The sequence below is a fragment of the Lissotriton helveticus genome, chromosome 12, assembly GCF_964261635.1.
Source record: "Lissotriton helveticus chromosome 12, aLisHel1.1, whole genome shotgun sequence".
Classification (NCBI taxonomy): domain Eukaryota; kingdom Metazoa; phylum Chordata; class Amphibia; order Caudata; family Salamandridae; genus Lissotriton; species Lissotriton helveticus.
In genome coordinates, this window is record NC_136073.1 from 811,094,565 (window position 1) to 811,119,006 (window position 24,442).

Sequence of the window (24,442 nt, forward strand, 5' to 3'; positions counted from 1 at the left end):
TCTCACGCAGGTGTCAAGTTGTTTGTTGGAGGGGGGTTGATAGTGTGTGGCAGCAGGGGGGTGAGAGGAGATAGGAATGCAAGAAAGCAGGCTGATGGGGTGTTAGATACTGCGCCTGCAGCACTGGTGCCAGGTGACAAGGACACTGCTGTCTGCATGCAGACAGCTCATTCGCCCCTCTGAAAATTGGCGTCCTGGGCCCAGCTCGCCCATGCCAAAAGCCGGCCCTGATGCCAAGCCCACTCATTATGAAAACCAATGAAGAAGGGGATGGTGAGAATAGCTTTCATTACCCCGAGTATTTTTGTGCAGCCTAGGGCTCTAGTGTCCACGGGAGCGCCGAAGGAGGCTGCTCCCTCCAATCCTGGCACTGCTTTCATAATGCATGAAAGCAGCGCCAGGATTGGTTACTGCAGTTTCCTGCGCCCGCGTTGGAGCCTGCCTGGAGAAGCCCAGAGCGATGGGGATGTAGCGCCAGGATTGAAGGTAAGTGCAATTAAAAAAAAATATATTTATAACTTTTATTTTTTTCCCTCCCACCCACCATCGTCCTTATATGCCAGCCACCACTCGGTTGATGACAAAGCCTGTCAGCAGGGAAAATCCTATTTCCAAGCTATACTGGCCCACCTATGGTGGATAGGATGCAGAGCCTGGCTGAAAGCCATCAGGAGTTGTCCACCTGGACGTCCCAGGCGCAGTGCCTTCACAATATCCATGGTTAACTCACAGACCAAATGTAAGAACCAATGTCATATTTCAGCATTAAATGGGTGACTTAACTGGTAGGGTAACAGTGGAGAATGAGCAGATGGGGAATCAGTGAAGGACCTAGTGTATGGCGGACGGGTAGGGAACCAGTGATGGGTTGGCAGGGAGCTTGGGGTGTCTCTTGAAGAGGGTCTCCAGGATAGAAATGTTACCCAGGGAATTAAAATAGAAGTACAAATGAATAGTAGTCAGGGTGGCCACAGTCCCATATCCCAGAGAGTTGGAATATCCTATATTGCTCAAAAAGAGAACTCTCAAAGAGTCCTACTACTATATTAGAGGAACAATTAGCCAGTTGGCGTGACTCTGTGCCAATTGGCAATATAGTGGCAGGCAAATATCCTTTTGCATGTGAGCACAAGGCTTAAACACCCTTGCACAAGGTAGGCCTGCAGTGGGAGGGTAAAGATACCATGAACAGGTTGTTAAGGGAGTGGCCATTTGCACTACAAATATTTATGCTTTTCTCACACTCGTACACTGGTTTGCAGTTTCAGACCTGCGAAGCTCCACCGGGACAGAATGGCATTCGTCTAACAGACGTGATTTCCTGGAGACTAAATTAGAACACTGGAATTTTGGAACACTATTGAAGACAATGGAGTGGCCAAGGGCCAATAATTGCTGTTGTAGACAACCGCACCAACATTGTAATGCTTATGTTAGTGTTTGTCCTAGTTTAATTTAGAACACTTGATCCTCAGTGCAGGAATGTTCTAATAGCATTACATCAAGTGTGCTTTGGGATATACAGGTCGTTTAAGCCTCTCTCTGTGGAGGCCCTTTACCTGTTGCTCTGACCTATAACTTAGGTAGAGGGCAATTAACGACTGCTATAGCCATGGGCAGAGGCTCCACAGAAGACAATGAAGTGGTTTGGGGCAAAGATAATGGTTGGTACAGACCTTCTGTTTCAACATGGCAACGTTTGTTTTTCTGTTTCTCCCTTTTTAGGTTTTGCCTCGCCAAAAAGATGCGCTCTGCGCATCTTTTTCGCGCAGGCGAAAACCTGATGAGAATTGTAGTGTGCTTTGGGTCGGCCCTCCTCATTCATTGGCTGGCTCCGTAAATGGAGCCTTGCCATTGGACGAGGGGCCTGTCCGTCAATGCCGGACCAGACACGGGGGCGTTCCCGACATTCTTTGGCTTTTGCCGACGTCACGCGAAAGCCGGGAACGCCCCCGAATCTGGTCCGGCATTGCCGGCACTTCTGCGTCTCTCCACCCCCCTTTCCCGCCCCCTCCCGCTTGTTGCCTGATGCTGGCCTCGCGGCCGCGGAGAAGCCGAGGGAACAACCGCTGACGTCACCTGCATTACAATATCCCCTATGCTGTAACGACCTCAAATGCGCGAGAAGGGATTGTCAATACGTTCTATCCAATAGCCCTCCTGTTGTGTGTGAAGTCAACTAACAAATAAACACGCTATAAAAGGAAGGCGTTATTTTGCGTAGATCGCCAAACACTTTTTACATGCAATTGAAGAGTTAGGTGCGGTTAAAGAAGGGCACGTCCGCCATTTATGTGCAGGGCTTTAATATAACCAAACCAGTTTCCGTAAACAGCCTTCTACTGAATGCCTAGGATGCGCTGAATGCTTCCGTCACCCATCATTAGTTAGGACTACTCAGTGTCCTTCTTCTGTCTTCATAACCCCAAGCCTTAGTCCTACATCACTGTCTCTAGTTGCCCAGGGTTTCACATGCCGGCTGGTTGTCCTTCCTTACTGTTAGTATGATACCTCGGAGCATGGACGCCTAGTATGAAGGTACTCCTCCAATCTAACGCAACAAAATAAAAACTCCCGCTGCTTTCACCTCAGCCGACCTGCACACCTGACAGCAAACAGAGGTGCGTAAAGACGATGCACTTTGAGTCTCACAATACAGTGTACAGCGGCGAAATAGTCTCTTGCTAGTGCACGTGCGCTCTCCTAGGTGTGGCCTGGATCACCGCACTTAGGACAATAGCTTCACCTTACAGTAGTAATAACGAGTACGCGTTTCACGCTCCAGTGAAGGGGTGGTGCTGACAGGTCTGAAAAGGGGTAAGTCTAGCGCGAGAAGAGAAGACACGATACACAGCAGGTAGGAAGGAGCTCGCCTTGTGCTTACGGGAGCTATCTACAGCTGGAGCAGGTAAAGCGAAAACCATTAAAGTAGTTTTCTGTGCTTTTAGAAGAAAATGGCATTGTGTCACAAACTGCCTACTGTATGGCCTGGCTGCCCTTTAGCCAGTCCGGGCTTTCTAGTCTTTGGCATGCTGAGCTATTTTATCTCATACTTCAAACAAAAAGCGAAAGTGCAAGTCACGTTCTCTTTATTATAGAGCAACATCTGTCTGAAGGCATACCTAACCGCATTTGTAAATAAATTAAAGAGATTTTGAAAAAAAAAAATATGTAAACTTTATTTTCCCCATTAACTTCCAATGACGAGAAACAATTTTAAGTAGGAAAGCCCTAAATTAAATACGTTTAAGCTATACAAATCCGGAGTCTCCCCACTGAAATGGGTATTTTGGCATATTCGTGAAAGTATTGCACATAACATGCGATGTCTCTTTCTTTCAATGGTACATTAGGGAAAAAAAATGGGAAATTAATTTCCATTAATTGGCTGAAATGTATTTCATTACAATATGTGCTTTTTCTGACTCCTGCATCTGGTGGGCACTTCTCTGTAAGCCATAGCTGTTTGTATCGCTGATCTTAGATCTTCCCTAAAACATTTAGGAGAGGAAAAACGAATGCGTATGGCGTGTACGAAATTGCGTAATTGTTTTGTGAAATTTCATGAAATGTTTTGCAGAATGACACTTTAAGAACAAAATATATATTTTTAGTATCTTGCATGACTTGTGTCGTGGAACCAACCGAAATAAATAAATCTCTAATTGACCATCAATCATAAAGCAAACCTTTTTATGAATACTAGTTTTCTAACTTGTTTTTTTGCGTCAGAAATATTATTTTTTATTGACTTATTACTTTAAACACATTCAGTTACCTTTATTCTCTGTACACAAAACTGAGTAACCATTCCAGCTCAATATTTTACAATCTTTCTTCCCATCACCCAGATGCCACACGTATACCTTTGTGCTTGACAGTTATTTGTTATTTTGCAATCAAGAATAAAGTAAATATTAAAAAAACCTTAAAAATGAGGCTCACATTTGATAAGGTTTATTACTTTATGATGAAATGCCCTATCAAATATATTCAATCTTTTTTTTGTTTTGCCTTTATGGCGGTGCCCTTGGCAGCAAGCAGTATTACCAATGCATTATTCAGCATACATTATGTGGTTTAATCGGCCTTGTCTCTCTGCACTCCCCAGTTTATATCAACTCTTTATATTTCAACCTTCAAAAATTGACAAATTACTGAGGTCTTCATCAGCACCTGTATCCTCTTTGACATATCTCCCTAATGTGTGAAATAAAAGTGGAACAATTAATAATCTGGGGTTGTTTCATTTTCACTCCACTTGTATACACCTGAAGAAGGCATCATTAAATGTGTATTGATTGTTGTTGTCATCTCAGTTATGATGTACTCTACAGATGCATGCAAAGAAGCATTATTTTGCACACCATAAGGCAAAAGTCTTGAATAGTCTACTTAGGTATAGAAGCTTCCACCCAAGTAGTAGTATGTAGGAGAATCTGCTATTTGGGGAGTTCTTACAATTATGGAGAAACTGTATATGCATGGAAGACTGATTTACCAGAGTGATTGATGAAGAGATTATCGTAAATGAGTTGCGCACAACAGTTCTTGAAAGGGTCACTTAAATATGCCTGGTACAACCCCATAGAACATTAACACCTAGATATAAGGAATATAAACCTGCTCTGTTAGTGTAAATACCTCTAACGGTGTAACAAATGGACTTTAGAGAATCATGGATAAGAACTGGCTCATCATTGAAACAATACCATGACTCTAGAAAAAACATTTGTTGTATTAAAAAGAAATTTTTCGCGCAGGCGAAATCCTGATGAGTTCTGTAGTGTGGCTTTGGGTCGGCCCTCGTCATTCATTGGCTGGCTCCATAAATGGAGCCTAGCCATTGGACGAGGGGCCTGTCCGTCAATGCCGGACCAGATTCGGGGGCGTTCCCGACATTCTTTGGCTTTTGCCGACGTCACGCGAAAGCCGGGAACGCCCCCGAATCTGGTCCGGCATTGCCGGCACTTCTGCGTCTCTCCACCCCCCTTTCCCGCCCCCTCCCGCTTGTTGCCTGATGCTGGCCTCGCGGCCGCGGAGAAGCCGAGGGAACAACCGCTGACGTCACCCGGGAGCCGCGCTGCCATTGCTTCAGGCTGCGGGAGGCTCGCCGGGCGACCTGCGCGGTGATTGGCTGCCTTTTTCCCCTCGGTTTGCGGTTTGTTGTAAGCTGGGCCAGGACGAGGCCGCCAAGAAGCTGCTGGGCAAAAGGTGTGCGGCCGCAGCGCTGGGAGAGGAGCCCACGGAGGAGGAGGAGGCAGCTTCCCGGGACCCCCAGGAGGAGGGCGAGCAGGATTTTCAGCCATCCGTGCAGCCCTCCCCGGACCAGAGACACTTTCTGCGTTCTAGCGTCCGACCGCACAGCAAGAAGGCGAGGAAGGAACCCACCGCCGGAGTAAACAGCGCCAGAGGCAGAGGTAAGGGAGTTATTAAACCCCCAACAAAGGCAAAACCATTGCATTGTAAATGCTTGTTAGGTTTTGCCTCGCCAAAAAGATGCGCTCTGCGCATCTTTTTCGCGCAGGCGAAAACCTGATGAGAATTGTAGTGTGCTTTGGGTCGGCCCTCCTCATTCATTGGCTGGCTCCGTAAATGGAGCCTTGCCATTGGACGAGGGGCCTGTCCGTCAATGCCGGACCAGACACGGGGGCGTTCCCGACATTCTTTGGCTTTTGCCGACGTCACGCGACGCCGGGAACGCCCCCGAGTCTGGTCCGGCATTGCCGGCACCTCCCTTGCTCCCCCTCCCGCTTGTTTCCTGGTGCCCGCCTTCGTGCTCCGGCCGGCCGTCGTCAGCGTCTCTCCTCCCCCTTTCCCGCCCCCTCCCGCTTGTTATTTCAGTTATTTGCTCAACAAAGAATATTTTGAACCTCTGTATTCTAACCACTGCTAAAATTGGTGCATAAACTATTATAACTTCGTCCGCCAGAAGAAATCGTTTCAGATTCCGAACTAATGCTACGTTTATTTTGCTGTGTATTTACTTATCACTAAGCGCAGGGGAGATTCACAAAATCAAACACTAGGCCGCATATATCCACACGTCGGACCTAATGTCCCGCCATGTTAGGTGTAGCTGGCCGATTCAACACCGTTTGGGCGTGGTTAGATGCTTTGACTCCATTCCCCGTTTCTTATATCCCTGGGTAACTTGCACCCACTCTAGATTTTCGCCTGCATATGGGGAACCTTATATTGAGAGTGCGCAGCAGCAAATATAAGACAGAGGCGAAGTCCGCTTTTCTCACGAATGACCACCAACGCAGCCTCTCCCATCTGGATTTTATGTCCGCTCCCCAGAACATAGAGCAGGTCACGTGAGAAGAAATGTCATAAACAAAGAAAAGGGGTGTCACGAGACAGCTCGTGCGCAGGCTCCCCTTGCAGATGTCAGGTTTAGTCCTTCTTTTCTGTCTCTGTTGACAGGTACCGTGGGTTGGCCTGGCTGTCCTAGGGCTGCGCATGCGCTGTTGCTCAGCTGTCACCGCTCCCGGTCTGCGCTGGTGTCGGGCGAGGTCGTCAAGTAGAGCCCGGTGCCTCGCCATGGCTGGCGCTCCCGGGGCCTCAGTTAACCCCTTCCTGAGCGACTCGGAAGAGGAAGATGAGACCGCGGCAGACCTCTTGTCCCCGTCAGGCGGCTCGGAGCCTGCTCTGTCACCAGCTGGACCCCCGGTACCGGCCCCTCCCACGGGCCCTGCAGCGGAGCCGCGCTCGGTGCCGCTGGATGTGCTGGCCGCTCAACTCCTACGGGAACAGCTGGTGCTGACGGCGCTGGAGCTGCACACTGAGCTGCTGGAGAGCGGCCGCGAGCTGCCGCGTCTGCGGGACTATTTCTCTAACCCGGGGCATTTTGAGAGGCAAAGCGGGTGCACTCCGCCTGGAGCCGGCCCCGGGGGCGCCCCAGTGCCGGCCGGGGGGCCCCGCGAGGCCTCGCACAGCGCAGGAGCAGCCGGCGGAGGCAGCCTGAGTAAGTGTTCCTAGTGCATGTGACATCTCTGTGATTAAGAGTGTCAGCGAGGAAGGGGGTGGAACCTGATCGTGAAATGCACAGATCACCAGTGTGCACCCTTGGCACGATTCTGTGTAAGGCATGGTAGTGATGGATGAGTGGGTTGGCCCATCCTTTTGGCTTCATTATTTGTTACCTATCCAAAGAATGATTTTCTGCATCCCCTGTGAGGGCTTGAGGTGCAATGACACCTTTTCCTTCTTCCGGACTTTCTCGCAGCCTGCCCTCTCGCAGCCTGCCCTCTCGCAGCCTGCCCTCTCGCAGCCTGCCCTCTCGCAGCCTGCCCTCTCGCAGCCTGCCCTCTCGCAGCCTGCCCCCTCCCAGCCTGCCCTCTCCCAGCCTGCCCTCTCCCAGCCTGCCCTCTCCCAGCCTGCCCTCTCCCAGCCTGCCCTCTCCCAGCCTGCCCTCTCCCAGCCTGCCCTCTCCCAGCCTGTCCCCTCCCTGCCCTTTCCCAGCCTGTCCTCTTCCAGCCTGCCCTCTCCCAGCCTGTCCCTTCCATGACCTTTCCCAGCCTGTCCTCTCCCAGCTTGTCCACTTCCAGCCTGCCCTCTCCCAACCTGCCCTCTCCCAGCGTGTCCCCTCTCTGCCCTCTCCCAGCCTGCCCTCTCCCAGCCTGTCCCCTCCCTGCCCTCTCCCAGCCTGTCCTCTCCCTGCCTGTTGTCGTGTCCCGGCAGCAGCAGGCAGCAGGCAAGAGCGTGCACTGCGTCCCCGAAGTAACAGCCCTAAAGCAAGCAAGAAGTACGCCCCCTCCCACCAATCCCTGTTAGGTAGTGGAAACTGTCCAAACTGGGGTGCAGACAGCCCCTCTCACCTTTCAGCCTGGTACCACTGCACCAGCCGCACTACTTCCCTACTGACCATTCTCCACTTCAGCCCCGTCTAAATTACAATTCCTGCTTGTGACCCTTTTGCCTGCTTGTGCTCGTTTTCGTGACCCTGTTGCCTGCTTGTGCCTCCGTGTGCCCCTGTTGCCTGCTTGTGCCTCAGTTTTCGTGCCCCTGTCGCCTGCTTGTGCCTCAGTTTTCGTGCCCCTGTCGCCTGCTTGTGCCTCTGTGTGCCCCTGTCGCCTACTTGTGCCTCTGTGTGCCCCTGTCGCCTGCTTGTGCCTCCGTGTGCCCCTGTTGCCTGCTTGTGCCTCCGTGTGCCCCTGTTGCCTGCTTGTGCCTCCGTGTGCCCCTGTTGCCTGCTTGTGCCTCCGTTTTCGTGCCCCTGTTGCCTGCTTGTGCCTCCGTGTGCCCCTGTTGCCTGCTTGTGCCTCCGTGTGCCCCTGTTGCCTGCTTGTGCTGTGTGGGTGTGTGTGGAAGGCTCTGTGTGGGTGTGTGGAGGGCTCTGTGTGGCTGTGTGTGTGGGGGGCTTTGTGTGGCTGTGTGTGTGGGGGGCTCTGTGTGGCTGTGTGTGTGGGGGGCTCTGTGTGGCTGTGTGTGTGGGGGGCTCTGTGTGGCTGTGTGTGTGGGGGGGCTCTGTGTGGCTGTGTGTGCGGGGGGCTCTGTGTGGCTGTGTGTGCGGGGGGGCTCTGTGTGGGTGTGTGTGGGGGGGCTCTGTGTGTGTTTGTTTGTGTCATTTGCTAGAGATAAAGCTAGTGGCATTGTAAATGACAATGCCATTTATTTATGTTTAAAAAAAACATAAATAAAAATAATGTCAAGAGCAATGCCAATAGCTCTAACTTTAACAAAGGCAAAACCATTGCATTGTAAATGCTTGTTAAGTAATAATATCTACCCCAAGAAGGAGGAATGTTCTAATAGCCTGATTGCCCTTCTGCCTCAGGCAGTAACGGTTGTCACTGCCTTTGATGTAACTTCAAAGAGAATAATTCTTTCAGTCTCATCATGTCAGAACTGAAGCATTTTCAATTTTATATGCAACAAATCCGTAGCTGTTGCTTATTTATCTTATACAACTAACAACCATTGAAAAAAGCCAATAGTCCTGGCTTGTTGTAGGTGTGATGTTACTTGTTGTATTGTATATCTGGATGCAATGACAGAAGCACCAAAATACCAGTCAGGCAGCACAGATTTTTAGCTTGTGTGTTTTTAAGCCATGCCTTATGTACATCAGCCGTACCCCTTTGAGAGACCCCTCAGTTTTTTCATCCCACTTAAAGCCCTGAGTGAGGCAGAGCGAGGATGGGGTAGAGCGAGGATGGCAGTGCTCCATTTAGAAACAGGCTGGCAGAAGCAGTGCTAACTACAGTGGCTGCCCTCCCTGCAGAAGCAGCGATCCCGACTGAAGCAGTGCTCCCTATTGTAAAGCTGGCTGAGGCAATGCTCCCTGCATGGGAGGATTGGTCTCACTGAGCCGGTGCTTCCTACAGAAGGAGGGCTGGCAGAGGCAGTGCTCCCTGAAGAGAGATGGCAGCAGAGGCAGCGCTCCCTGAAGAGAGATGGCAGCAGAGGCAGTGCTCCCTGAAGAGAGATTGCAGCAGAGGCAGTGCTCCCTGAAGAGAGATGGTAGCAGAGCAGTGCTCCCTGAAGAGAGATGGTAGCAGAGCAGTGCTCCCTGAAGAGAGATGGCAGCAGAGGCAGTGCTCCCTGAAGAGAGATGGCAGCAGAGACAGTGCTACCTGAGAGGGCAGCAGAGGCAGTGCTCCCTGAAGAGAGATGGCAGCAGAGGCAGTGCTCCCTGAAGAGAGATACAAAAGGGGGTGTGATGGACGGAGCATCTGAACCAATCACTCACACCCAGTCAAAAGATCTGGGTTTGATCCATCACCGTTCTTTAGTCCACTCTGCCACCCCAGTTCAGACATGGCTATATGCAAATCAGTCTGACCCTGTGCCTCATGGGAACAGTCCAGCCCGAACTGCCAAGCCATGCCTTCCCTGGATCGGAAACAAGCTTCCGAGGACCGGTTTCTGGCATTCCAGCCATCTTCAGCCCGGCTTGCTTGAATCCAGTGGCAAAGTGAGCAAGGGACTCACGTCTGAGCATACCCTGCCACACTTATGGCAGCCAAAGCGGTACAAAAGGGGGTGGTGATGGACGGAGCATCTGAACCAATCAAACACTCACACCCAGTCAAAAGATCTGGGTTTGATCCATCACCGTTCTTTAGCCCACTCTGCCACCCCAGTTCAGACATGGCTATATGCAAATCAGTCTGACCCTGGGCCTCATGGGAACAGTCCAGGCCGAATTGCCAAGCCATGCCTTCCCTGGACCGGAAACAAGCTTCCGAGAACCGGTTTCTGGCATTCCAGCCCGGCTTGCTTGAATCCAGTGGCAAAGTGAGCAAGGGACTCACGTCTGAGCATATCCTGCCACACTTATGGCGGCCAAAGCGGTACAAAAGGGGATGGCAGCAGAGGCAGTAATCCTTGTGTGGGAGGCCTAGCATAGGAAGCTGGCTCTCTATATACTGCACTAAAATGAAGTACACTGTGTAGAGAGTCCAGTTGATCCCCAATTGGTTTACAGAGCCTAAAATAGATCATAATAATGCTCTCTTCCGTGGCAGTGTGGGCAAGTAGTTAGGCTTATCACAGGGTAGTGCAAAGCATTTATTGTACTCACAGAGGCAATAACACACACTTAAAGAACCGATCCGAGACCAGATTAGAAAAATAACACTTGTACAGGTAAGTAAACTTATCAAAGTTGTGAGCTTTTACGCCCAATGCAATCCTATGGGATGAAAAAACATGTTTGCACAGCGGTAAGTACAGTCGGTTTCAGGGGGTTCATCTTCTGGATTTCGGGTTGTAGTGGGCCAAGGTCCAAAGTACTGCAAGCAGTTCTTGGGGAACTACCCAGGTTTCGCCTGGTGTTGGTGAGGTTGGTAGCTGTGTGCCCTACGGAGAAGGGGGCCACCTGGAAACAGGTTGCAAAGGGGGATTTGGGGACAAGTCTGAGAGCTCTGAAATGGGGGCTTGGGTCGCAAGGGGTCTAGGAGCAAGGGGGCACAGCCTGTTCTGTGGTACCTAAGCCGGGCGGCTCGGGTGCCGAGTGGTTAGATTGGTTGGGCTGGATGCGCATAGGTGCTCTTCGCGATTAGGGACAAACATTTGGCAGAGGCAAAGTCAACAGCTGGGCCACTCACAAAGTGGGTCTCAGTGAGGCTGATGACCCTTGGCGGCTGCTCGGTCGTGGTGCAGTGAGAATCCAGATTGGACTATAGCTGACGGTGTTTTGTGCAGGGCATCTTGTACCCCAGGTATTGGTGCTGCAGGGCTCCGGTTGGTCCTGGTGTCTTCGCACTGGGTGGAGAGACAGATCTGACCCCCAACTGCATGAGTACCTCTTCCTGGTCGTCTCTGTTGTCGGTTGGGCCGGGGAGCTGCAAGGCGGGGGACTGTACTCTGCTTCTCAGTGCCTGTAGGCTGCAGGGGAGTAGCTACTCTATTCCATGGGAGAATGTATGTGATTTTCGAAGTGCTGGCAGGGTACCCAAGGCTGTGGTAGATCTCCAGCTTGCAGGAAGTGTCACTCTGTCGCAACTGTCGAGAGAGTTGCGATCAGGCATGGTTTCACACCAAAAGTTAACAGTTCTTCTTCCGTTCTCGCCAGGAAGTGACTCTTCTTCATTCTTCTTCTCTTGATCCGTCGAATCAGAGTTCTGGGTTCAGAGTTACCACCTAAATACCCAATTTAGAGGCTTTAAGAGGAGTGGCAGGTAGTAGCCAATGGGCTGCTTTCTTTAGGGGGTCTACACCATCTATATAGCACTTCCTGTAGGAAGCGGGCATAACCCTGACCCTAGAAGGCAAATTCCGTTCAAAACAAGATGGAGGAATCTGAAATGGGGGTGCCCACATCAGCTAGTCTACATTAGGGGTGGTGCTGGCTTCATCTGAGCACACCTCTTTATCTTACTAATTTTCCCGCCTGTCTTGCCGCTAAAAAGTGGGGTCAGGACAGGGGTAACAGCATCTGCATTACCTGGAGAGGCCTGGTCGCATAACAAAGGTGGCAGGGCCTTTGAAGCTTCCGGACTTGAAATGCAGTGCCTGGGTGGAGGAGGTGTAAACACCTACGCCCTGAGCAGGCTTTGTTCCAGACCACTGAGAGCGATCGTTCTCATTTCAGGAGTAAGAAACTTGTCTACGGTGGCTGGCTGGTCAAGACCAGTCAGTGAACACACTAGTAGTCAATAAGTTATCATGGGGCACCTCTCAGGTGCCCTCTGGGTGCATTTCTTAATACATCCAACACAGGCATGAACAGGTTTATTAAGATGAGATATTTGGTACTAAACATCTGGGGGTACAGTGAAGCCATTATGTAGATCATGAACTCATAATTACGAGTGTCAAGCCCTTGTATTCAGTATGGCTTCCCTGTGCACTTGTGGTACCCAGGAATGGACTTAAAATCACAGGGACATAGCCACTCGGGCAGATATGCCCAAACATGGGGTATAGTGTACACTGCCATAGAGCTGTAAGGCCTGCTGTAGGGGTCTTACCAATACCACATGTAGTGCTTTGCAGGCATGACACACAGGTATGTGTGCCCTGTCAACTCTTCACTTTTCTCTGCACCAAGACACGGAGACTGCAGTGGCAGTTTGCACAACCTTGATGAGGGGTTACTTAGGGTTGCACAATTCATGCTGCAGCCCTTAGGGACCCTCTTTTGTCCCAATGCCCTAGGTACCAGGGGTACCGTTTACTAGTGACTTACTTGGAGTCTAAAGTGGTGCCAATTGTGGAACAATAGTACAGTTTAGGGAAGGCGCACTGCTACTTGGGATTTAGTTAGCAGGGACCCAGTACACTTTCAGTCAAAGTTGCATCATATAACAGGCAAAAGGTTGGGGGTAACCATGTCAAAAGGGGCACTTTCCCACACCTGGCCTCATAGAATTGGTGCTTCTTGCAGAGAGAGGGCTGAAAGAGGCAGTTCTCCCTGAAGAGACAGAGGGCCAGCAGAGGGAGTGCTCCCTACAGAGAGAGGGTTCCCAGAGACCCTGCAGCGAAGAGGGGCTGGTTGAGGCTGCGCTTTCTGCTGAGAGGGGGCTTGCAGAGGTAATGCTCACTACAGCGAGGAGGGGCTGGCAGAGGGAGTGCTCCTTGCTGCTGAGAGAGTGCTGGTAGAGTCAGTTCTCCTGGACAGACATGTCTGGAATAGGCAGTAATCCCTGCAGAGACACGGGCTGGCAGAGGCAGCGCTCCCTGCAGAGACACAGGCTGGCAGAGGCAGCGCTCCCTGCAGAGACACGGGCTGGCAGAGGCAGCACTCACTGCGGACAGAAGGCTGGCAGAGCCAGTGCTCCCTACAGAGAGAAGGCTGGCAGAGGTAGCACTTCCTGCAGAGAGACGGGCTGGCAGAGGCAGTGCTCCCTGCGGAGAGAGGGACTGGCAGAGGCAGCGCTTCCTGCAGAGGGGGCTGGCAGAGGCAGCAGTTCCTGCATGGCAGGCCTGGGTTCACAGAGTCAGTGCTTCCTGCAGTGCAGGACTGTTCCGGCAGCGACAGTGAGCCCTGTGGGTTAGGTCAGGACTGTTGGTAACAGTGCTTCCTACGTGTGGTTTAGTAGCTACAGTGCTCCATGTGGAGCGGCTCTTGCCCTTCAGAGGCAATACGCCCTACGGATGATGCCTGGTGCAAGAGAAGCAGTAGTCCCTCTACTCGAGTGATAGTAGTGGTCACATAGGGAGATCTGGTTTGGCAAAGGGCTGCTCTCAGCAGGGGTATGTGTGGTCTGGTGGAGGTATCTGGAGAAGGAGGACTGGCTTGGCAGGGCTGTGCTGGCTCCTGTTCCCAGCACGGGCAAGTCAGGTCTAGCAGGGCCGCGCTGAGTGCCTCGCCGTTTTGGCCTGGAGCGTGCGTGACCCCCTTAAAGGCAAGTCAGGTAAAAGGGAGTATCTGCAGAGGGTCTGCTCTGGTCTAACAGTTGCTGTGTTCCCCAATGTGGCAGTCCGCTCTGGCAGATGCTGTGCTCATTACACACTAAGGTTTGGGCTGTGCTTCCTGCAGTCATGTCATTCAGTAAGGCAGGATTAGTGCTCACTACAGGTCCAGGTGAAGTATAGTAGATAACTCTAATTACTGGTAACCAGGTCTAGAGTAGGCGCACTACCTATGTTAAGGGTAAAGTAGTAATACAAGCAGATATCTATAAATGGTGCATCCAAAAGGAAGGAGAAAAGGTCGGCTACCAGACAACCCCACAAGTACTCAACAGGTGAGCACCTAAACAATATTTCAGAACTCCTTCCTGAGCATTCTAAATATATAAGTTATTGTATACTCGTAGTTCATTCAATCACTGATTGAATGAACACACCCCAAGGCCTTTGTGTTGGGTCACTAATTGAAGAACGAAGTTGAAGATTATAATTTGGACTTTATATAATAAGGATTGATTGTTCGTAATTTGATGTGATTAGTCTAATATAAGAAGTAGCTATGAAGATAATGTTTATATTTAACACTACTATGAGTATACGATAACTGATATATTTAGAATGCTCAGGAAGGAGTTCTGAAGTATAGTAGATGCTTAGCTTCTTACAGTGGCAAGTCTGGCAGGGCCGTGCTCCGGATAGGCTAAGGTCTGGTCTGGCTGGGCTGTGCTCCCTGCACGGTAAGGTCTGGGCTGACTAGCCTGTTGTCCAGGCAGGGTAGGGTCTGGTCTGGCAGAGCTGTTATCCATGCAGGGTAAGTTCTAGTCAGGCAGGACTCTGATCTGTGGAGGGTAAAGTCTGGTCTGGTTGGGCCGTGCTCATGGCAGGGCGAGATCTGATCTGACAGGGCTGTGCTCCCTGTGGGGTAAGGTCTGGTCTGTGCTCCCTGCAGTGTAGGGCCTGGTCTGACAGGGCTGTGCTTCCTGAAGTGTCAGGACTGGTCAGGCAGGGCAGGTCTGTGCTTTCTGGAGGCTAAGGTCTGAGGGCTGTTCTCCCTGGGGTGCCAGGTCTGGCAGTAGGCGCCCTCTCTCTTGTGGGGCAGGTCTGGTCTGGTCTGGTGGGGCAGTGCTCCCTGCGTCTAAGGGCTGAGGACTGTTCTTGTAGAACCAGGAGGTAGGGTGGCAGCTGTGCTCCCCGCAGGGCAGGTCTGGCTTGGGTGCCTGCTCCCATGCTGGGGCAGGTCTGGTCTGGTACAGACAGTGCTCCCTGCACCTTGGCTGGGGGATGCTCTCCCTGGAGTACCAGTTAGGACAGGGGCTGTGCTCTCTACAGAGACAAGTCTTGCAGGGGTGCCCTCTTTCCTGTTGGGGCAGGTCTGGTCTGAGGGCTGTTCTCCCCGCAGTGCCAGGTAGGGCATGGACTTGTTCTCCCTGAAGTACCAGATAGGGCAAAGGGTTTTGCTCCCTGTATGGCCAGGTGTTTCAGATGTGCCCTGTCCAGTAGGGGCAGGCTAGGTCTGGTACAGATAGTGCTCACTGCACCTGGGCTGAAGGGTGTCCTCCCTGAGGTGCCAGTTAGGGCAGGGGCTGTGCTCTCTGTGGGGCCAGGTGTAGCAGAGGTGACCTCTGTCCTGTTGGAGCAGGTTGGGTCTGGTACAGACAGTGCTCCCTGCACCTGGGCTGAGGGGTGTTCTCCCTGCGGTGCCAGGTAGGGCAGGGGCCGTGCTCCCTGCAGGAACAGGTCTTGTTTGACAAGGGCTGTGCCCCCCGCGGCAGCTGCTCAGACGAGGGCTGCACTCCCCGCAGAGGGCGGGCCTCTGGAGCTGGGCTGGCAGTCCCCGCAGCCCCAAACACTTTTATGGGCGCTGGTGTCTGCAGGCTACAGCTGGGGCTGTCTGTCTGTGATTGAGGGCTCTTTGTTGCTCCCCTGCACGCCGGACCCTCCCCCTGCCCGAAGCTCCCATCCCAGCTGGCCTCTCCTCCCAGCACTGCCGAGACTCTGCGCGGTGCTCGCCCCGTCCTGCAGCCATCCCTGGAGAGCACAGAACCCCAGACTCGACCGCCTGGCTCTGGACAGCTCACAACAAAATCATGCCGAAGGAGGGTCCCGCCGCTATCGGCCCCTTGCTCGTTCTCTGCCTCCTGTGCGCCGTGAAGTCCGCCAGACAGGAGCTACAAGGTAAGAGAGGGCAGATCCCGGGGCACCCATCGCCCTGAGCGTGATCCTCGGGCGCCTTATGCCCTTGCATCCCGACGAACCGCCGTGTACATAGCCATGTGTGTTACATGCTTCTGCCCGCTGCCAGAGCCCCGGACACAGTCACTTCTGCCCCTTTCCCGTTGTCCATTGCTGCAGTCTTAGGCATGTCCGTGCACGCAGGCATGCCCATCGCAGCCTTCCCAGCTGGCTGGCGCTGGTTCCCGGTCCGCTGCCCATCCATCTCCGAACATATGTGTGCCCGGTGCACGCTCCAGCTGCCGCGTGCTCCCTCTGCACGGCCCATGTCCCATCCATGCCTGTGTGCGTGCTTCCTCCGCGCAGTGTACGTCCATTGCGTGCGTGCGAGTCCCACAGCGCATAGTACGTCCCATGCGTAGGTGCGTGCTCTCTCCGCGCGGTCCACGTCCCATGCCTGCGCGCGAGCCCACGCCGCGCAGTGTGCGTCTCATGCGTGGGTGCGTACTCCCGCCGCGCATTGTACGTCCCATGCGTAGGTGCGTTCTCTCTCCGCGCGGGCCACGTCCCATGCCTGCGCGCGAGCCCACCCCGCGCAGTGTACGTCTCATGCGTGTGTGCGTGCCCCTTACGCCTTTACCCGTCCCAGTGCCACCCAGATGCTCATCTTCGCTCCTACGCTTGCCAGAGATGGCCGTCGCATGCTCCCCATGCACGTGCATAACAGGCACTTGCCCCCCTTGGCCTGCCCCTGCTTGTTTTCACGCGCTGTGCCCTCTGCATCGACACCCTTCCTAATATGCGTACCCACTGTGCCCTTTGAATGCCCCGTGCGTGCTTTATGTTCCGTGAATGTTGCCCACTGTACCCTGCCGGTCCTGTACATGCCCCTTTGCCCTTTCTGTGCTCCCGGGTCGGCTCTGCGCATGCTCTTCTCGTTTGTTCACACTGCCTTCTCCCCTTTGTGCCACCTTACACCCCTGCCCGATGGCGGTGCATTCGGGGAGTGCCCCTGTTTTCTGGCTGCTCTCTGGCACCCAGTGTTACCCCCACGGTGCGCGTGCTGCTCTCAGAGCTGCCAGCTGAGCTCTCCCTAACTAATGTGAGAAACCGGTGCATAGCACCTAAAAGTGCAGCAGCCTTAAGCAGACGTGCCATTCATTAATAATACTGTAGTGTAGTGTAGTGGGACTGTCGCGACTACCATCCTGTTAAATTGGTAGCGTCACACAAGTTCTTCTATGACAATACTCCGAATTAACTGTAATTCGTAACACAGTGGAAGTTAAGGTTTTTTAAATTGAGCTGTAGTTAACCTGTTGTCAAAGATGGTTTTCAGAATCTCGTAATTATTCGTATGTGGACTTTTTAACAAACCAAGAATAAGCTGTTGAAGCGCTTAATGTCCTGTCACAAGCCTTTCTAGGTGCTGATATCGCATTAAAACAAGGAGTCCCTGTTGACAACGCCTTCTTAAAAATTGAAATAGTCTCGCTGAGAAGTGCCATATTGTCCCATTCATAACATTGCCACCGCTGAGAGATGCCCCATTTTTGGAACTGCATTGCTGCTGACAAGTGTTGTTGTTGTATTCTAACATTTAGATATTGCTTACTAATGTAAAGAAGTCCAAATGCAGGTAGAAGGATGGATTAAGTATTTATTAAGTAAATAGGATCTCATCCAAAGGATACATGTCTCACAGATAGGAAGGCTCTGGTTTAACTGCTTCACTGTCTCTACATTCTAGATTAAGGTATCAGAACCTCTACACAGAGTTCCGATGCATGTGACATCCTAGCAACAAGTTACAAGGGCAGGATGCCACACATCTCCCTCCTTATAACAAAATAATAATACAGAACATAATTATTTTACAAAGTCATTCAGATTAGTAGGTGTACGTGTAATCCTTGAAGATCTCCTGGTGATGACAGGATCAAAAACAATCCGAGGTGACGAGGTACCTGTGGAAGGAAAACTTGACACAGGATACTTAGAATTGTCAACAAAGTCTTTTTTGATCACAACAACCCTGTTCAAGTTCCAGATGCGATGATCAGCGGTTTTGATCGCATTGCCTATAACTTTGATAACTTGAATGGGTTTCAAGAATGAGGCAGATAACATTTTATTCTTCTTACAGGGATTTTTTATGAGTACCCAATCTCCCACACGCACTACAGTTTTTTTTACAGAGTGTCTCAAGTCATGAATCCTTTTCCTGGCCAGAAGCTTTCTTTCTTGGTCTACTTTCCACTCGTCACTTCCAATTGATTCCTTCAGATGCAAGTCATTAACCCAAGGCGGAGTAACCATCGTGTTAGCACGCCTACATCTGAAAAGCTCAAATGGTGTTCTGCCTGTAGTGGCATGAGGGGATAATCTATAAAGTTTAACTTTTTTGAACACATCTGACCTCCACTCAGAACCTGCAGACTTAGACATTCTGATTGTCTCCTTGAGCACACGGTTAAATCTCTCCACGGTGCCATTGGTCTCTGGGTGGTACAGAGAAGATTTTTTATGTTTAATGCCATGTTTAGACAAAAAAAATTCCATCTCCCTAGAGACAAGTTGGCTCCCATTGTCTGTCAATATGATGTTGGGAATACCTTCTCTAGCAAAAAGTTTCTCCAAAAAACTTATTACATGTTTAGTCTCTATTCCATGAGTGATAGCAATCTCTGGCCACCTAGAAAAGAAATCTATTAAAACCAGGACATACCATTCAGAACCTGCTGAGTAAATAGGCCCAAGAATGTCTAATCCAACTTCCTCCCATGGTTTGTCAGGAAGCGTTCGAGTAACCATGGGTTGGATTTTGGGGTTCGCCACTCTTTCACTTAATGCACATTCCATGCAATCTCTAATTTTCCTTTCCACTTCTAAATCCATGCCGGGCCACCAATACGACATCCTTAAATTCTCCTTTGTCTTTGAAATGCCCATATGCCCACTATGAGCCAATGAAATAAGCTCAGACCTGATTGACATAGGAGGAACCAACCTAGTACCTCTAACAAGTAAACCGTCATGTTCAGACAATTGGTCTTTAACGTGCCAAAACTTCTCCAACGTGTCACCATCTTTAGGTTTAACTTTCCACCCAACTTTAATCAACCTCAAAATCTCCAAAAGATTCAAATCTTCTTGTGAAGCCTCTAACCATTTACATTTGTCAATGATACATTCATCTACAGTACAAACCATTTCATCTTCACCTTCCCAATCTTCCTCTAGATCTAACTCTTCTTGGGAAACAAGACGAGATAAGGCATCAGCCACTTTATTTTCAACACCCGGGAGATATTTGACCTCAAAGTTATAATCTTGTAATCCTACTACCCATCTTGTGATTCTACTAGAAACAGCGTCAATACCTTTGGTCTTTAGGATCTCACATAAGGGTTTGTGATCAGTTCTTACTTCAAAAGTACTTCCCCATAAGAAGTTCTTTAACTTTTTTATAGCCCAGAAGACAGCTAACGCTTCACGTTCCACCACGGAATACCTTAGCTCTGGGCCCCTCAAACTTCTAGACAGAAACAAAATGACTACTTCATGCCCTTCAATCATTTGTGTTAATACTGCTCCTAATCCTTTCAAGCTGGCATCTGTTATCAATACAGATTTCCTCTCTGGATCAAAACTATTTAACTTGGGGGCATTGTTCAACTTTTTTTTTAGAAGAATGAACTCCTTCTCACACTCGTCAGTCCATATAAACTCACACCCTTTCTTCAGCAAGGATCTCATACCAACACACAAAGAGGCAAACCCACAGATAAACTTATTATAGTACTCAGCCATACCTAGAAAGCTAATTAACTCATCCTTGTTCTTCGGAGAAGACATCTTCATCATAGTATTGATCAAACTTGCTTTCGGCGAGATACCATCTTTCGAGATTGTGTGACCAAGGTAATCAATAGAATTCTTTTTAAATTTGCATTTCTCCACTTTCACCGTCAGACCAGAATCAGACAATCGTTTTAAAACGCCCCCTAGTCTAAGATCATGCTCTCCATCACAACTTCCAAAAATAAGAATATCATCCTGATATACTCTCACACCTTTCAAACCTTTTAAAACACCTTCTAGAGCCCTTTGGAAAACCGAAGCAGCTGAGACCAGCCCAAAGGGAAGTCTCACAAAGCGGAACGTGCCAAATGGTGTCACAAACGCAGTTAGATCTTTGGAGTCTTCATCAAGTTTTATCTGGTGATAGGCGGATCTCAAATCCACTGTACTAAAAACTTTCGCCCCTTTCATGAGCGATAACATGTCAGCTATTTTAGGTAAGGGGTAGTGATCAACCACCACACTTTTGTTTAACTCTCTAAGGTCTATGCATAAACGAAGAGAGCCATCCGATTTCTTGGCGGCTACAATTGGGGCAACCCATTGGGTTGCTTCGACCTCTTCTATGATGCCCTCCTTGACTAGTTTCTCTAATTCTGTTTTGACTTGATCTCTAACCGCAATGGGAACACTTCATACCTTTGAACAAACTGGTACGGCATCCTTCTTCAATTTAATACGGTGATCATAATTCTTCAAACAACCTAATCTCTTAGAAAAAACATTGGGAAAATCACTTTTCAGCTTGTCTACAAAGGAGTCATCACAGTTTTGATTTACATTAACAGCATTGGTATTAACTAAAGAAAGATCCTTCAAGATGATGGGGGGAGAAGAATTGGGGTCTAACATCACTCCTAAATCTTTTTGATCAAACCAACTCAAGATGTTGTCTCCATTTTGTGAAATATAAATTTTAGAGTTGGTGAGTCTCCCTTTGTAATCAATGTTTCCAAGAAAGTAGCCTAAAAGCTCTATAGGTTTCCTGCCGTACGCAAGTGGTTTTATATCTGGGCGAAACATCTTAATATTTCCCTGTAAATTCTTGAGATAAAATTCTTTTGCTACAATGGTGATTTTAGCACCTGAATCAAATAACACTTTAACAGAATTACCATTAACTAAAATTTCATCTGTAGGGCAGTTTTTGGGTTGAGGACCAAAAACAACTTGAACTAGAATTTGGCCACAATCAGCATTCTCATCACACTCACTTGTTTCATCAAAATCATAAAAGATCTCATTAACTCTTCCTTTGTACTCCTTCCCTTTGCAAGCAACCGTGAAGTGTCCCTTCCTTTTGCATTTGCTACATGTGGCCCTCCACCCAGGACACTGTCGGTCGTTCGCAAAATGCCCCATTTTTCCACATCTAAAACATTTCACATGTACAAAATCAAATTTTTGTTTTGGTTTACCATTGGTAGATTTGTTACTGCTTACATCTCTCATATTAGTTCTCTGGGTGGTGTTTTCGTTTGTTATATTTGAGGTCTTAACAACATTAACAGTACTTTTATCCTTGCTTTCACCATTTTTCTTTATGACGTCCACACATTTAATAGAGTGTTCTATCCTTTTCGCTATGGTAATTACATCATCTAAATCAGGCTCATCTTTCTGCCATAACTCTTCTCTAACACGTTCAATACTGCAACCTAGCATAAATTGATCCCTTATCCGCTCATCAACAGAGGGAGCAAATTTGCACGATGATGCTAACTTTCTCAGTGCAGTTATATAATTCTCTATACTTTCTTCTTCAAGTTGCAATCTGCGCCCAAAATGATATCTTTCTAAAATAGTTGACACCTTAGGAAGATAATGTTTATCTAACATCGCTATACAAATTTCATACTCGTTTAAGTTTCTATCTTGTATCTCCGGGAGATGATCAAATACTTCCTGGCCTTCTGAACCCAAACAGTGTAGTAACAAAGCTGTTTTCCTCTCCGCACTCAAATTGGCTCCACAAACCTTTGCATACCTTTCAAAGACTTTACGCCATTTTTTCCATCTAATGGGAGGGTCCCCAGGGGTTTGTAGAAAAAATGGAGGTGCTGTTACATTCTGCATTATATAGACTACACTCTAAATGTATTAAGAATAAACAACTTATGTGAAACAAAGTAAACCCCTCTTTAAGAACAGAAACAATGTTTTATCAAACGTAGAGATGCAAAAAGAAAATTTTTTTTTTTTTTTTTTTTTAGAAAGTAGTTTGTGTGTCTTTCTTTTTATCCTTCAGACCTCCTTAAAACGCCAGAGATGCAAAAAAATTATTTAAGAAAGTAGTTTGTGTGTCTTTCCTTTTACCTTGACAAATCTGTGGTTGAACTCAGGGCATACGATTTTTCATTGTGATAGATTACCCTGTTTATACTGCCAAATTCACGTAAATCAGCTCCTGAAGTAATGAATGCGCTCAGCTTCCGAAGTCACGACAGCGCTTCCAGAGGTAAACAATGAGGATGGCTGCCACGTCGTTGCGCAGGCGTGGAGACGCTCCTGCGTGATGAGGGTTACCCAGGTTACGCAGAATGCACTCGCATGCGCATGCGTACCAGGGAACACTGTGGCGCTGTGTTGTGCAGGCGAAAAAGAATACCGCGAGGATGGTGAACGCTCGAGCCGGGCAAAGGAAACGGTAAGGCTTCACTTTTAAAAGATGCCTCTTCCTAAGCGACGGCTTAACAAAGTTAATTGCCTGACATGTTGTTCCAGCTGGGGAGCCAGTTGAAACCGTGACGAAGGCTGAGTCTGAGAAGGGTGACACGGAGTGTAATCACCTAACAGCGCTTTAAGCCACAACAAGCGTTGAAAGAGCGAGGAAGAAGTTGCCTCACAGCGCTCTGCACCAAAAGTGTTGAAGTGAGGATCGCTCTGCACAGAAGTGTTACCTCACAGCGCATAAGGTTTAAAAAATCAAAATGAAACAGTACCTTATAAGTTTTCTCATTAAAAATCAGAGATTCAGAAATCCTTGTTGAGATCCTTTCTTCTCTTCTCCTTCCAATGTCCCGTCCTGTCGCCAATGTAAAGAAGTCCAAATGCAGGTAGAAGGATGGATTAAGTATTTATTAAGTAAATAGGATCTCATCCAAAGGATACATGTCTCACAGATAGGAAGGCTCTGGTTTAACTGCTTCACTGTCTCTACATTCTAGATTAAGGTATCAGAACCTCTACACAGAGTTCCGATGCATGTGACATCCTAGCAACAAGTTACAAGGGCAGGATGCCACAACTACCCTCTTGTGGAGCACTGAATACCTATGTGAGACGCTACACCGTGTAGGGTGTGTGAGTGGCATTGTGTTGAATTTTTTTGATCCGATGTGGGAAGTGTTTCCATATCCTGTGTGAAGACCACAGAGGCGTGGTTATCGTGTTGTGGGACATAGTGCTTAACAGTGTGATGGCTGAGAAGTGTGAGCATGGTTTCAGTAAGCCGGCAGCTTTGAGCAGCTCTGTAGGTGACATAATGTTCTATCGTTTGTGCATTGTCCACTTAGGTGGTTACTGTCCAAACTGAGGTGGTGGTGTGGTGGGCAAAAGAATGTTGGGTTGCAGAGCTACTCCGAGCGATGGCCTGTGGTTAGATAGATTGCAAGCATTCCTCCCCTAACTTCTTGTGTGTTTGATGTACTGCCCTAAGTAGCAAGGGTTTGCTCAAATGTGGTCTTGTGCTCACTGTGCCACCGGAACCAAGCTACACTGAACTGACAAGCTCCAATCAGAGCAAAAATGGTCTGGGACCAAATTGAGGTGGCATGGTGGGTAAATGAGCTTTTCAATGCCTGTTCAGTTAGTGATATGTGGTTTGTGTGTCATGGAATGGTACAGTGCTTGGTGATGGACACGACCCTTAGAATTTTTCTCTTATGTGAATGTAAGAGTGTCGCGGGGTAAAAGGGAATTATTATGCAGCCTGTGTGAACTCCAATCAGAATTATTATGCTGCCTGTGTGAACTCCAATCAGCTGCCCACGCGCTGAGTGTTATGTATTAGTGTGGGTTACATACTGTTTTGTAATTGCATCCACATACTACCCCTAACGAGGTGTTGTGGAGCTTTATTCCGGGTAGGAAGCCTCTCCGTAATCCAGGGCTATTATTGTTTTTGTTTATTTATTTATAAAGTTTTCTATAGCACGAACATGATCCCAAAGGATATCAGAACGCTTTACAAAAGAATGGAAGGAAGGACATAAATCCAATATCGACATCAAGTAAGAATACACAACAGGAATAATCACATAATTCCCAGACAAACAAATCAAGGAGAGTAATACAATAAACAGCTTTATAGCTGGCTACAGAGGGGGACACACAGTGCGGTAATGAAGAGCAGCATGAAATGATGGTACAATGGTTGTAGGATCAAGATTTCGAGCAGGTGAACCTAGCCCAAATTAAGGTAAGAATTTGTTCATTAGGAATCTTTTGGCTTCCAGTTTGAAAGCACAAGTTGAAGAGATTCTGCGTACTTCCTCCGGTGGAAGAGAGTTCCATATCTTTGGGGCAGCGCCGGAGAAGGCTTGGTGACAAGTTCCCTTTTTGCTAAGGATGAGTGGTTTCAGGAGGAAAGTGTCAGCGC

The 24,442-nt window shown here is 49.0% G+C and overlaps 1 protein-coding gene across 1 annotated transcript in view; it reads left to right on the forward strand.

Annotated features, from left to right (window-relative positions):
• The first annotated feature begins 15,743 nt into the window (after positions 1-15,743).
• THBS3 (thrombospondin 3) overlaps positions 15,744-24,442 on the forward strand; it is a 189,301-nt gene continuing 180,602 nt past the window's right edge. The window contains exon 1 of the mRNA XM_078671378.1: positions 15,744-15,981. Within this exon, the coding sequence (XP_078527504.1) occupies positions 15,894-15,981 (88 nt within the window). The 5' untranslated portion in view covers positions 15,744-15,893. The remainder of the gene's footprint in view (positions 15,982-24,442) is intronic.